This window comes from Camellia sinensis, chromosome 4 (assembly GCF_055761805.1).
Source record: "Camellia sinensis isolate YWXY chromosome 4, ASM5576180v1, whole genome shotgun sequence".
Classification (NCBI taxonomy): domain Eukaryota; kingdom Viridiplantae; phylum Streptophyta; class Magnoliopsida; order Ericales; family Theaceae; genus Camellia; species Camellia sinensis.
In genome coordinates this window covers 20303247-20317534 of record NC_138964.1, presented here as the reverse complement: position 1 = coordinate 20317534, position 14288 = coordinate 20303247, and the positions used below count along the sequence as shown (strand labels likewise).

Here is a 14288-nt window from a genome sequence, read left to right as displayed (position 1 = left end):
GCTGGAGAGGAGAGCTGGAGAGGATCCGGACTCCAAAAAGACGCTATTCACTTCCCTCTAGTGTTAAACAGTTGGGAAACACACTCGTTATTCACTAGTGCACAATCATCACCGCACAGTTGGCATCGCCTAAAAGATTCGAACTCTTGTGGTGCAACCCCATGTACTTAGAATGAATGTGAACCACAGGCTAGGAACCAACATTTATTATAATTAGGATTGAAGTTTATTAGAATTTCTGTGTGTAAATTCTTTTGATTGACATGAACCAACATTATTATAATTAGCACTCCCTAATTTTTAAATTTAAGAAGTTTGTTCCAACATCAACCAACATTTATCATATTAGGATAGACATGAATCACTACAAGATACCTAGCTAGCTAGGGCAAAATTACAGCTGGGTTCACATAAGCAAACTCAAGGAACTCTTGATCATGTTCCAGTACAGCCATTTCGCGCTCATCCAAGGTCAACCAGGCTTCAATTCTATCATCCAATCCAGCTTCAATCAAAACAACAGTATTCTTATAAATTGAATTAACTCTTCCAGCCCCAGCAGGACTAACCCACGTAGGTTTTCCCCACCCAAAATCAACTTCATTGAAACCAATTTTGCACCAACTGCTAAACGTGTATGGATTTAAATTTTTATTGCTCTGACAAGTTTCTCTTAATTCTTGGACAAACTTACTAAATAAGTCATACCCCCCATCATCTCCTTGCAGTAGCTTTGGCAGAATGTCATCTCTTGTTTTCTCTATTGCCGCTCTTAGTAAACCCACCAAGCCATCCAATGACGTGATCTTTTCTTCTTCTTCTTCTTCTACTTTTTCAGCAAATGGATAGTAGTGTGCAACTACTTTCCATGTAAAATTCCCAATAGAATACTTTGACAATGATGGCTCAAATATTTTCCGTCTCAAGTCCATTTGATGACTCAACATGGATGGTTGTTGCATACCCCAGACTGCTTTTGATGCAGCCATAGCATGTTTCCAAATGAATCCTGATATTGCTTCGACACGTGTTGGGTTAGGCACCCGTTCACTAGTTGCTTTAGCTTTGAGGGTGGATATTGCCTCGGATTTGAACAAAAACCTTTGTACGATACCATCGCCCTCCCTAAGCAACATCCTTTCAGGCCAGTTTGAGTGATCAGCTGGTAGGGTTTGTTTGGAAGGAATCATTGAGGCCCCTGGGTATACTAACTTTTCTTCTTCTTCTTCTTCTTCTTCTTCTTCTGGTGGTGGTGGTGATGATGATAAGCCTAAACTTGCAATGGAATTGGAGGCCCAAGATTTGAGGAAGGCACCAATGGTTGCACCATCCATGATCTTGTGCATAAAACACCCGGAGATCACGACTCCACCACAAGTAAATATGTTGAGTTGAATAGCGACTTGAACTACCTTATCGCGTGGATCAACGAAAACATAATATGGAACAAGTGCGGGAAAAGACTGAAGATCTGGTGGTTGTGTCGTGATCAGGTTGGCCAAGTCACAATTAACACGGGTGGTTGAGAACAGGACGCCCTCATCATCGCAATCGATAGAGAAGCGGTCTTTGACTCTTCCGGCAAGAGGGTAGAAAAGAGCCAGTGTTTTCGAGAGTGAGTCCTTGAGTTGATTAATCACCTTTTCATTGATGTTGAAATTTGCATCCCTTTTGGTATAATATAAAATGATTGGTACATGACCTAGGCCACCACCTTGGTCGAGAAGAGAGAGTCTCATGGTTCGTAGGTGAGGAGGAGTTGATGAAGATGGTTTTATGATTTCTTTGGAAATCAGTTCAACCTCCATCTTCATAGGTAGGTCTGGTTTGTTAATTTGCTACAGAACTTTGTGATCGATGTGAATATTCCAAGGTTGGCTGATTGTAATTTATATAAATTTTACTAACAATGTTGAAAAGTAATCGACAGTCCATGAGTGAAGACAAGTGGGGCTGGGGTTGATGTAATAATTTCATTTACTTTTTCTTTACAGCTTTCAAATGACAGTGGGCTGGAGTTTACTTAATAATTCTCATATTTGTGTTTGGAGCAACTCTCTAAACACATTTTTACTTTTTATTTTGAGCGTGTTGTTTGTTTAAAATTTTTAGAAATTAATTTTATATTTACTTTTAAATACTTTTTTTAAAATGAAAAAAATTGAATTAACCGGCCATTCTCTCGGACGTCCGACCAGTTGACCGGCCGATTAACTAGAACAGTGTTATTTATTTTTATTTTTTAATACAATTGACACCTATTATTTTTTATATTTTAAGTAAAAAATTCAGAAATTTTTAAAAGAGTTTTTTATTGATAAATCCCATTTAGAGGTGTTTTAACCCAATAAGTCCACCAAGGAAAATTATAACCTAATTAGTTCCATGTATTTATACTTTTATTCCATGAGGTCCTTTTTTCCTAATTTATATTATTTGTTGGACTATTATACCCTTATGTCTATTTGTTGATATATATTACATAGAAAAAGAATACACATTTCATATATATATATATATATATAATTTCACAGCATACACCAACTCCATTATCTCAAATTGCTTCAGAGAACTTCACAGCACAACAACTCCATAAATGGCAGTATACTTGCATTTGATCACGTTCCAAATAGGCAGATTCAATCTCTGACATTAGCAAAACTCGAGCAACAGAAATTTCACATTTAGAAAATCCATGCAGCGGAACCCTAGCAACCTGAAATGCAGGGCATTAATAAAACAAAGGAAAAACAAGTAGATCCCTACATCAATATTTAAAACACACCTCAGTAAGAATTGATTTTAGGGCCTCAATAATAGTCCCTTTCTCTTTACAAAATGAAGTCATTATATAGGCTTTCATTGGACGAGCTATGACATCAGCAGCAACAGAGCATGAAAAATATGCAGAATCCTTTCTACGAGATATTTTAAAAAACCTCTGATTTAAAGCATGAAAGAATATCGACTCGGCAAGTAAATTTTTGTAGTCCTTCACAATTTTTAACTCATCCGCAGGCATCTTACAACTGATCATCACTGCAGACTGTTATGCAGAAATTAAAAGTAAGATTTCTAAAACTAAAATTTTCATGTGCTAGTGTAATGCACTTGCATGTTGATGTATTCAGGAGTAAACCAAAAGTCCAGTGGCTACTAACCCCAGCAACTTCAGATTCAACAAAACATGAAAAACGGGGTTCTTCATGAGATGGAACTAGAAAGAGAGGTATAAGTGGAGGATCTGGTGATGAACTTTTATCTCCAAAGTGGGTCCTTAGCAACTCAACTACACTCTGAGAGAGAGAGAGAGAGAGAGAGAGAGAAAGACAGAGACAGAGAGTCAACAAAAGTTCGACAACAAATAAAATTCTTTGTATAAAAGGAAAATCTAAATGTTAGCATATTCCAACCTGTGTATCAGAAAAATCTCCAACAGCTATCACATCCATATTGTGTAAATGGTACCACTTCCCATAAAATTGCTTCACAGTATCAGCAGAAACTGTCTCGATTACCCTTTCTAACCCAATTGGTAAACGCTCAGCATACTGCAATCAACAAATGAAATTTTACAAGGGCACGAACTTAATAAAACTCTGGAAAAAACCAACTATCAAGTCATCAATCAAATAAATATGCATTTATAACTGACTTAAGGATGCTCAATGAAGCAATGATATTAGAAAAACACAAAACTATAATACAATATAATTTGAAAAACCCAGAAACCATTTTTTGCAAAGAAGGAAAAAAAAAAAAAAAACGACACAACAACAACAACAACAAGAGGAAGGAAAAAAATGCAACAGCGTTTTCTATGTGTGTGAGTATTGCTACATACATAGTTGAAATGACAAATAGCAACTGAAATAACATATTGAAGATGTTAATATTAAACAGAAGATGTGAGCACAATATTAACATTACAAGGGAGCAGTGATCTTTATATGAAGACGATTCAAGTTAGTTTGAAAGTAAATGGTCAAACAAGCTCCAACCATGCAGGAAGAATCAAGTACAATGACCATGTAAAGAACCTCACCAGTGTATGAGACCCAAAATTGATAAATTGGTAGAGTTTAAAAAATTACCTTAGAACCTTCCATCATCAGAACCCAGTAATGTGAACATTCACATCATTATACACTAATGTGAATGTTCACATCAGTGTCTATTAATGTAAGTTTATCCAGTAATGAACAGTAATGTGAATGTTCACATCATCTATGTTTACAAAATCAATTCCGAAAACAACAACATTTATAAGGCAATGTAAATGTTTACATGGGTGATCACATTATGTTATAATTGGCTGAAAAACAAAGGGTGGAACCAACAGCACCAAACAACACCCAATAACACCAACAAGTTTGACATTGATGTCGCAATGTAAATGTTTACATCATATTCCATCACATTGTTGAGTGAAGATTGGGGGTTCTATGGACATCAACAATCAACAATATCAACAGTGACAGTAATGTGAACCTTCACATCATTATACACTGATGTGAATGTTCACATTAGTGTCTACTAATGTAAGTTTATCTAGTAATGAACAGTAATGTGAATGTTCACATCATCTATGTTTACAAAATCAATTCCGAAAACAACAACAGTTATAGGGCAATGTAAATGTTTACATTGGTGATCACATTATGTTATAATTGGCTGAAAAAACAAAGGGTGGAACCAACAGCACCAAACAACACCCAACAACACCAACAAGTTTGACATTGATGTCACAATGCGAATGTTTATATCATATTCCATCACATTGTTGAGTGAAGATTGGGGATTCTATGGACATCAACAATCAACAATATCAAAAGTGACAGTAATGTGAACATTCACATCACTATACACTGATGTGAATGTTTACATCAGTGTCTACTAATGTAAGTTTATCTAGTAATGAACAGTAATGTGAATGTTCACATCATCTATGTTTGCAAAATCAATTCCGAAAACAACAACAGTTATAGGGCAATGTAAATGTTTACATGGGTGATCACATTATGTTATAATTGGCTGAAAAACAAAGGGTGGAAACCAACAGCACCAAACAACACCCAACAAGTTTGACATTGATGTCACAATGTGAATGTTTACATCATATTCCATCACATTGTTGAGTGAAGATTGGGGGTTCTATGGACATCAACAATCAACAATATCAAAAATGACAGTAATGTGAACATTCACATCATTATACACTGATGTGAATGTTCACATCAGTGTCTACTAATGTAAGTTTATCTAGTAATGAACAGTAATGTGAATGTTCACATCATCTATGTTTGCAAAATCAATTCCGAAAACAACAACAGTTATAGGACAATGTAAATGTTTACATGGGTGATCACATTATGTTATAATTGGCTGAAAAACAAAGAGTGGAACCAACAGCACCAAACAACACCCAACAACACCAACAAGTCTGACATTGATGTCATAATGTGAATGTTTACATCATATTCCATCACATTGTTGAGTGAAGATTGGGGGTTCTATGGACATTAACAATCAACAATATCAAAAGTGACAGTAATGTGAACATTCACATCATTATACACTGATGTGAATGTTCACATCAGTGTCTACTAATGTAAGTTTATCCAGTAATGAATAGTAATGTGAATATTTACATTATCTGTGTGCAAAATCAATTCCGAAAACAACAACTGTTATAGGGCAATGTAAATGTTTACATTGGTGATCACATTATGTTATAATTGGCTGAAAAACAAAGGGTGGAACCAACAGCATCAAACAACACCCAACAACACAATCAAGTCTGCCATTGATGTCAAAATGTGAATGTTTACATCATATTCCATCACATTGTTGAGTGAAGATTGGGGGTTCTATGGACATCAACAATCAACAATATCAACAGTGACAGTAATGTGAACATTCACATCATTATACACTGATGTGAATGTTCACATCAGTATCTACTAATGTAAGTTTATCCAGTAATGAACAGTAATGTGAATGTTCACATCATCTATGTTTGCAATAACAGATATAATATGAAGTTCATACATTGAATGAATAAGATCATATACTATGAAGCTCACTACTGTAGTAGTTCATATTGATGAAATGGGTATAGGAGATTCACATGATTAAAACATACAACAACAACAACAACATCTGAAATAATTGTCTTGGCCCAACATTTTTCATTCTCATGTAAATGTTCACAGCTTTTGACAACACAACGTAATTGCCACTGCATTATTTTTGGATAAACAAAACCATATACTTGGAGATTGGGATTGAGGGGTTCACATTAACAATTAGGGCATGAACAGTAAAAATATGAAGTTCCATACATTGTATGAATAGAAACAGGAGATATTGGAAGTTCACAATGGTGAAATTTGAACAAGATATTTAGGGTTTACGTACAGGATTGGTGAGATTACTTACTTTTTTTCCATATTGATGGTTGGGTTGTCACAAATGGTCATCAATGGTGATTTTGACGAAGATGGAACTCCAAGATGTTCACCAATGGTGATTTCCACGTTTTCGTAGACAGATGGTAGAGGTATGACGAAGCCGACGATGAGACGTTTCGACGATGGAACAATGAGATGCGTATGGGTGTGAGACGATATGGAATACGATTTTGGGTTTTCGGAAGGGTGGAGATATTATGTGTGATTTTCTGCAAAAAAAAAAAGAGAGGGGAAGAGGAGAAGGGTGTTTTGGTCTTTTAATATAAAATAGGACCTGATGGAATAGTAGAAAACACTATGGGGTTTATGGAGTAGGATTCTTAGAGAATGGACTTATTAAAAAAGCTCCATTTTTAAAATTTTTATGAATTTTGAATAGAATTTTGAGTTGTGTGTTTGGTTATGAGTTGTAAATTTTTGTATCAAATATCATATGTCACATCAAAAATTTTCCACTCAATTCAAATTTTTTTTCAAAGCTCATATACTAAATAATTTTTTCACACTCAAATCATAATTTTAAAATTCACAAACTCAAAATACAACTATATTCTCAGATCATATTTAAAAAACTCTACCAAACACTACCATACTTTTTCTTTATAGATTTCAAAATTGCTCCAACTTTATGTAATGATTTCCTAGGGTACCGATTGATAACGTTTGGTAGGATTTTCTAAATATGATTTGAGAATAGGAATTGTATTTTAAATTTGTGAGTTTTGAAATTATGATTTGAATATAAAAAATTTGTTTGATGTAAAAAAAAGATCACACTGTTTAGGTCAACCGGCCAGATGTCTGAGGGACGACTGGTAGGCTAAATTTTAAAATTTAAAAGCCCGCTTGGAACGAGTTTTCAAAATGAGGGGTGGAATTAATTTTTTAAAACTCAAGCCAAACATCATACTAAAATGTAGGAGTAGAACTATGATTCCAAAACCTTTCCAACATAGCTGAAGTTTTTGGTCTTTTTTCTTTTTTTGCTTTTTTTTTTTTTTTAGGAGGACGGTTTCATTTGGACTGGAGGGAGCTATTTGCGTTCGTACGGTCTATCACGATTCTTTTTAGATAATTTAAATTGTTTATTTTGTTAGACATTTCGTATATTTTATTTGTCAAAAAAATTAAAACAATTCGATAACTATTTAAAATGTGTAATTTAAATAATTATGCCTGATAACTTCATATAATATTAAATTTTAATACAATAAAAAAAAATTATTGACTCATGTAATTGTTTAGTTATTGAACATGAAACTTTAAACAAAAATCAAATATACAAAGATCATGAGCGTGGGTGTCGGTGTCGGTGTCGGTGTCGATGTCGGCGTCGGTGTCGGTGCCCCGTCGGTGTGGGAAATGAGAATGTAAGTAGTAGAATTAAGGAATGTTTTGAGAAGAGGATAAAAAGTTCATTTTTAGTTTTTTATCTATTTTGAGTTAAGGGTTGTTTGGGTTGATCTAAATAAGTATATTTTTTGTCTTTTTACGAAAAGATGTGCAAAAAAGTAGAGAAGTGATATAATAAAAAAAAGATAAAAAGATGAATTATTTTGTAATAGCCAAACTTGGCCTAAATTACCTCTCAAATTTTTTTACTTATAAAAAACTAAAATAGACTAAAAAAGTCAAAAAATTAACCTTTTACTAACTTCCCAAAATACTCTTAAAAATTATGTTACTAATATTTTAAAATAAAAAATAACTAAAATTAAGGTGTCGTTTGGCAAATATCTATTTTTTTTAAAAGTCAAAAGTTATTCTCTAAATCATAAAATATTAGTCTCTTATTCCATTTTTCATTGTTTCAAAATATTAGTCCCTTTTAAAAAATCAAGTAAAAAAATAATATAAATTTCTTATTTTGCTCTTCTTTTAAATTCATTAATAATATAAAAAGTACAATTATGACATTGATATTCTCCAAAAAATATACTATCAAAAGATAATTTTGAAAATTTAATTTTTTAAAAGTGCAATCGTTATACTATTAAAAAAATTAAATTCTCCAAAAATGATCATTATTTTGGGATGGAAGGAGTACTAAGGCCATCTCTAACGGTTTATCAAACCTTGCATCAAATTTGAAATTTAGTAAAAAAATCACTTTTTGAAGCTCCAATGGTTTCAGCAAATTGGTATCAAATTGAGAAAATATCAAAAGTTTCACCAAACTGAGGACGGCTTGTTCCTTTCACCAATTCACTATCCATAGATGTTAAAGTAGAAATTTGTGAAAATTTTACACCAAGTGGTCGACCCCTTGGTTGACCCCCTGGTCGACCACCAGGTTGACCAACTGGTCGACTGGCCCATGTAAAAATTGGCTTGTGAACTGGTTCAAATTACTGGTTCAAACGATTCAAAAAAAATTTATAAAAAAAAAATTGGCCTTACCGGTCGACCGGCCGGTCAACCAACCAGTCGACCACTTCCCTTTTGATGCACAATTGGAGCAAGCCATATCAGATTGAGAAAATTGACTTTTTTTTACTCAAATTTAGTAAAAAATTTGATTCACCGTTGGAGATCCTCTAAAAAAATAAAAAAAGTCTATAATTTTATCCAACACACCTATCCTAGATTGCAATTGTGTCATATGTGCGCTTAGCAGAGGTGGAATTACCAATTTACCCCTCATTTTCATTTTTCTTAAATTGATTAATTATAAATACACTCCTAAAATTTAATTAAAATACGAATTATTCCCTGTAGTTTTGAAAATTGCATTCCACCTATTGAGATTTCTAATTTCATAACAAATCGTCCATTTTATTAATAAATTATTAAGTCAATTAACAGTTTTTAATGTTGTTAAAAATATGTTTCAATTAATAATTTAGATAATTTTATTATTATATAGGAAAGTAAATATGGATTTTATTTTTTGTAGTTAATTCTGTTAAATAAAAAAAATCTAATAAGAGAATATTTATAATTTTTTAAAACACAAAAAACAATCTATATTTTCAACTAATCTCAGAAAGTATATTTATAATTTATTATTTTTAATTATGAGATTGTTTAGAATATTCTAAATAAATGTATTTTTTGATTTTTTATAAAATATGAATTAAATTTAAAGTGGTGTAATAAAAAAATAATATAACTTAAATAAAATAATATAACTTAAAAATAAAAATAATTTTTTATTTTTTAACTTTTATTAGCGATACCAAACCTAACTTATATTTCTGTCCGAACCAGTCTTTATGTCAAACGCACACCACTCACACACTCTGACACTCTCTCTCTCCCTCCCACACTGACACAGACTCGTACACTTTTGTCTCTCTCTCATTTCAAATTAGTATTATTTTTTAAATATAAAAATTAATTTGATGAAATAAACACACAAATTATTATGTTTTTAAATAATTTTTAAAAACACATAAATTTAAATATAATTTTTTTATATTTATTTCATCAAATTAATTTTTATATTTAAAAAATAATACTTTAAAAATATAACTGAATATAATGATTACTTTTTATTTATTTTAATTTTTTATTGAATATATTTAATATTAGTCTCATTTTAAAGATACATTTTTAATAATATTAATTTTATAAAATTAAAATTTTGTATTAAAATTATATATATATATATATATATTATGAAAATAAAATAAAAAAGATTAAAATAATTTTTTTCATTTTTTATTAAAAATGAGAGTGAGAGTGTGTGAGAGAGTGAGAGAGAAAGAGAAAGAGAGAGTGGTCGAGTGAATAAAGAGAGGCATGGTCAAGTGACTTGTACCGCTGCTGCATCACATGTCAGGCGAAGTCACTCACAGATTGCACAACAAATTTCGGAAGGATAAAACTATCATTTTAGTTATGTTCACTTTATTTAAATTATTTTTTTAATATTTTTTGGTAAAAATTAAAAAAAAATTAAATATATTAATTTTTTATATTATATTTTAGATAAAAAGTTCCGTTTGGAAAGTGAGTTGCCTTTTTTATTTTTTTGTCTATTTTAATCTGGGCTAAAAAATTTAATTTGGGAAAGACTTTTTGACTTTTTAGCGTTTTTAAATTTTTTTGTGAGAGAATAGTGTAATGATATGGGTTGGATGTGATGTTTTATTTGTTGTGGCTAAAATAACTTATTTTGTCTTTTGTGGCTAAAATAGCCTTAAATCCCATTGCCAAACGGAGCCTAAAAAAGCATGTTTCCAAACGAGGTTTAAGATGTTAGCTTTTTTGGCTAAAATAGTACTAAAAACAAAATATACTAAAATAATCAATAAGACAAAATGTTATATCAAACTTGACATGGGTAAGTCCATAAAAGTTATAGCCCACCATTTAGGGCCCAATATATAATTCAACTACTAAAACCCAACGTTGTTAGAACTCAACATGGTATTAAGAACCAATGACATCTAAACACGTGGCAAGAGAAAACAAGCCACATAAGCAGACAAAGATCTTGCAAAGTTATTGCACTACACATCAGCCATTAATGAAGCCCTTTACAGCATTATTGCGATAACCCCTCACCGTTGAGACAGAACAGCCTCACCATAAATAAGGCAAGCTAGAGCATAGACTTTCGGCCAAGATGACAGGTCGGAAAGGACAACGAAATGACGAAATGATTACCAGAGGATATAAGCAGACGTCGAAGACAAGAAGAAGGTTAAGCTTTCTATCTCTAATCTATCTCTACATTCTATCTCTGTTTCTAACTTGTTCCTCGGAGGGTTCGCTGGGGGACTCCCCGTTTCCCGATGAACTCTTGTGCAGGTTCCTCTGTGGGCTCGCTACCTCGGACGCCGGTTTGGGAAGCGTGGATCAGTTCGACCCATTCCATCTGGAACACGCTATATTATCAGTTGGCGCCGTCTGTGGGAAACCTTTTGCTCCGCGCGCCAGTTATGCTCATTGTCGTCAGAGACCTTTTCCCAATAACCCCTTCCTACCACCTGCGAAGGTGGATGGTCATAACTAGATCCATGGCTTCTCACCACAATGTTGCCGACCACCAAGCCGACCCTCCCAATCCAAACAACTCACCGCAATATTTCACCGAGCTCACCAACAGCATTAACCGCCTGGCCGAGCAAAACCAAGCCCTGATTAATGCTCTACTCCAAAGAAACCTTCCTATGCCTCCTCCACCACCTCCAGATATCCCACCCAACCAAGAACGAGCATCGAGCCATACTATCCAGCAGCCCCATCCACCCAACTTGGAAGGGTTGCGACCCCCTCCCCCAGATATGAACCCTCCACCTCGGGTCCCACATCCATCGGCCGCGGCACCGACCCCCGAGGGAGAGGCTAGTAGCGTCCAGTCTCCGCAGCAGTCCGGCGGTGACAACATCCCTTTCTGGGACGCGGAACTCCGAGCCATGAAGCTCCAACTCCAAGGAGTCATGCAGAACATACCGAATAAACCATCCACCATAACCAACTCACCATTCCTTGCCTCTATCCGGGACAAACCTCTACCTCCTAAGTTTAAAATGCCCACGATCGACTTTTTCGACAGTACAACGGACCCAGTCGATCACTTGGAGACCTACAGAACCCCTATGATCCTCCATGCATTCCCTGATGAAAATCATGTGTCGGGCTTTCCCTGTAACACTCAAGGGATCGGCTCGACTCTGGTTTTGTCAACTGCCAGCAGACTCTGTTTCCACTTTCTAGCACCTCAGTGACTCCTTTCTCAGCAATTTCACTGGAGCCTAGTGCCAACGGCGTTCAGCAACCCAACTCCTCAACATCCATCAGACTGAGGGGGAGTCGCTGCGCAGCTTCGTCACCCGCTTTAACACCGAAGCCCTGCAGATAGCGGGAAACGATGACAAGGTCATCCTCACGGCGGCTGGCCTACGATAATCTAATTTCCTTTTCTCCCTCTCCAAAAATCCCCTCACCTCCATGGCAACCTTACTTTCCGAAGCCCAAAAATTCATGAATGCCGAAGATTCCCTAGCCGCCCGACAAGATCCTACAACCAAAAATCCGACCCCCAGAGAGAAAAAAAAGGACTCAGAAACCAGAAACACCTAGTACACCTACCAAACACCTCAGTATACCGACCGACCACCCCGAGCCGACCGGTCAGCGCCAACTCGACCGCCCGACCTGTTCGAACGATAAACACCCCTCAACTCCCCCATGGAACAAGTCTTGAACAAGATTCAACGAGATTATCCCCTAAAATGGCCCCAACCGTCACGGTCTCCTTCCAACCGGCGAGAGCAGTCCAAATGCTGCCGCTTTCATTAGGACCACAGCCATAATACGGAGGAGTGTGTTAGCCTCAAAGATCAAGTCGAGGGCTTGATATGTCAGGGACGTCTCGGTCGGTTCACAGAAGCCCACCCTCAACAGAGGCAAAGGACTGAACCTATTAGAAACAACCGCCGGCGCACCTCTCCCCGGCAACCCACACAACCTAACCAAGGTCATGATCGCCCTCCACAGCAACCCCGGGCACAAGGTAACCCCACCCCCCCTGTTGGAGAGATCAAAGTTATTGCTGGCGGGCTTGCTTGTGGAGGACCATCCCGTTTGGCTCAGTTGGCAGAACTCAGAAAAATAAGACAAGGCTTAGACAAAGAAGTTGCCACATTGGACCGACCCTCCAAACAGCCCAAGTAGTAGATGGAGCTCATCACCTTTACGGAGGCCGACTACACAAGCATCCGTTACCCCCATGACGACCCTCTCGTCATCTCTGCCCTCCTCTCTAATTACAAAGTCAGATGGATTCTCGTCGAAAATCGCAGTTCTTCAGACATCATCTTCCTAAATGCCTTCCGCCAACTCAAGATCGGGGAAGAAAGTCTGTCCCCTCTCCAAAGCCCATTGGTTGGTTTTATTGGAGATCGGGTGACCTCCATCGACTCCATCGATCTTCCAATCACAATCGGAGAATACCCACGGCAGACCACAAAGATGCTTACCTTCTTCGTCGTCGACTGTCCCTCCGCTTACAAGATTATCCTCAGCCGCACCGCCCTAAATGCTTTCCAAGCTATCACATCCACTTTCCATCTTGCCGTCAAATTCCCCACCGACCTTGGGGTCGGTACGGTGAGGGGCGAGCAGACCGTGGCCAGAGAATGTGACGTCGCTTCACTTAAAGAGGTGAAGCTAAAGGAGGCTATGATCATTGAAGGACTCGACGTCAGAGACGAGGACGAGCTGGTCAGAGGGGAACCAGTGGAAGAGCTTGTCGAGGTGCTCATTGATCCCACCAACCTGACAAAAACTGCCAAGATCAGCAGCCAACTATCCTCCAGGCCAAGGCCGACCTTACGGCCTTCCTGATTGAGCACAACGACGTATTTGCTTGGACCCACTCCGACATGTTGGGTATTAACCCCTTCTTCATCATCCATCGTCTCAGTATTGAGCCCCATTTCCGACCCTTCCGCCAGAAGCAGCGCATCTTTCACCCGGAACGCAATACTCTTATTGCTTCTGAAGTAGATAAGCTCATTGAGGCACAGTTTATCAAAAACGTGGATTACCCCAAGTGGCTGTCGAATATGGTCTTGGTCCGTAAAAACAACGATAAATGGTGACTCTGCGTCAATTACTCTGACCTTAATCGAGCTTGCCCCAAAGACAGTTATCCTCTTCCTCGCATAAATCTGCTTGTTGGCGGCACGACCGGTCATCAAATGCTCAGCTTCATGGATGCCTTCTCTGGGTACAACTAAATTCTGATGCACTCGTCTGACCAGGAACACACCTCCTTCATCACCGACCAGGGAACCTACCATTATCATGTCATGCCATTTGGGTTGAAAAATGCCAGAGCCACTTACCAACGATTGGTCA

The 14288-nt window shown here is 36.5% G+C and overlaps 2 protein-coding genes and 1 long non-coding RNA gene across 3 annotated transcripts; 1 reads left to right on the top strand and 2 right to left on the bottom strand.

Moving 5' to 3' along the window:
* Positions 1-383: 383 nt before the first annotated feature.
* Positions 384-1808, bottom strand: LOC114256564 (epi-neemfruitin B 7-O-acetyltransferse L7AT). Its single transcript, XM_028196224.1, has 2 exons — positions 1277-1808; positions 384-1162 (listed from the first exon to the last, which is right to left on the bottom strand). Exons 1-2 carry the CDS (start codon positions 1806-1808, stop codon positions 384-386), a joined length of 1311 nt encoding a protein of 436 aa, XP_028052025.1.
* A 558-nt stretch (positions 1809-2366) lies between these two features.
* LOC145823272 (uncharacterized) lies at positions 2367-3552 on the bottom strand. The gene is made up of 3 exons (XR_014365555.1): positions 3414-3552; positions 3162-3296; positions 2367-3046 (listed from the first exon to the last, which is right to left on the bottom strand). It is a non-coding gene; the product is annotated as an uncharacterized LOC145823272 (long non-coding RNA).
* Positions 3553-13103: 9551 nt separating this feature from the next.
* On the top strand, positions 13104-14029 carry LOC145823620 (uncharacterized). The gene is made up of 2 exons (XM_082923107.1): positions 13104-13589; positions 13727-14029. Exons 1-2 carry the CDS (start codon positions 13104-13106, stop codon positions 14027-14029), a joined length of 789 nt encoding a protein of 262 aa, XP_082779233.1.
* Positions 14030-14288: the final 259 nt, after the last annotated feature.

Excerpts from the sequence above, each read along its gene's own strand:
- LOC114256564 (XM_028196224.1), bottom strand. The coding sequence starts at position 1,808 with ATGGAGGTTGAACTGATTTCCAAAGAAATCATAAAACCATCTTCATCA. Across the intron at positions 1,163-1,276 it reads GGCCTCCAATTCCATTGCAA|CTGATCACTCAAACTGGCCT; the intron begins GTTTAGGCTTAT and ends AAACCCTACCAG.
- LOC145823620 (XM_082923107.1), top strand. The coding sequence starts at position 13,104 with ATGGAGCTCATCACCTTTACGGAGGCCGACTACACAAGCATCCGTTAC. Across the intron at positions 13,590-13,726 it reads ACGTCGCTTCACTTAAAGAG|CAGCCAACTATCCTCCAGGC; the intron begins GTGAAGCTAAAG and ends TGCCAAGATCAG.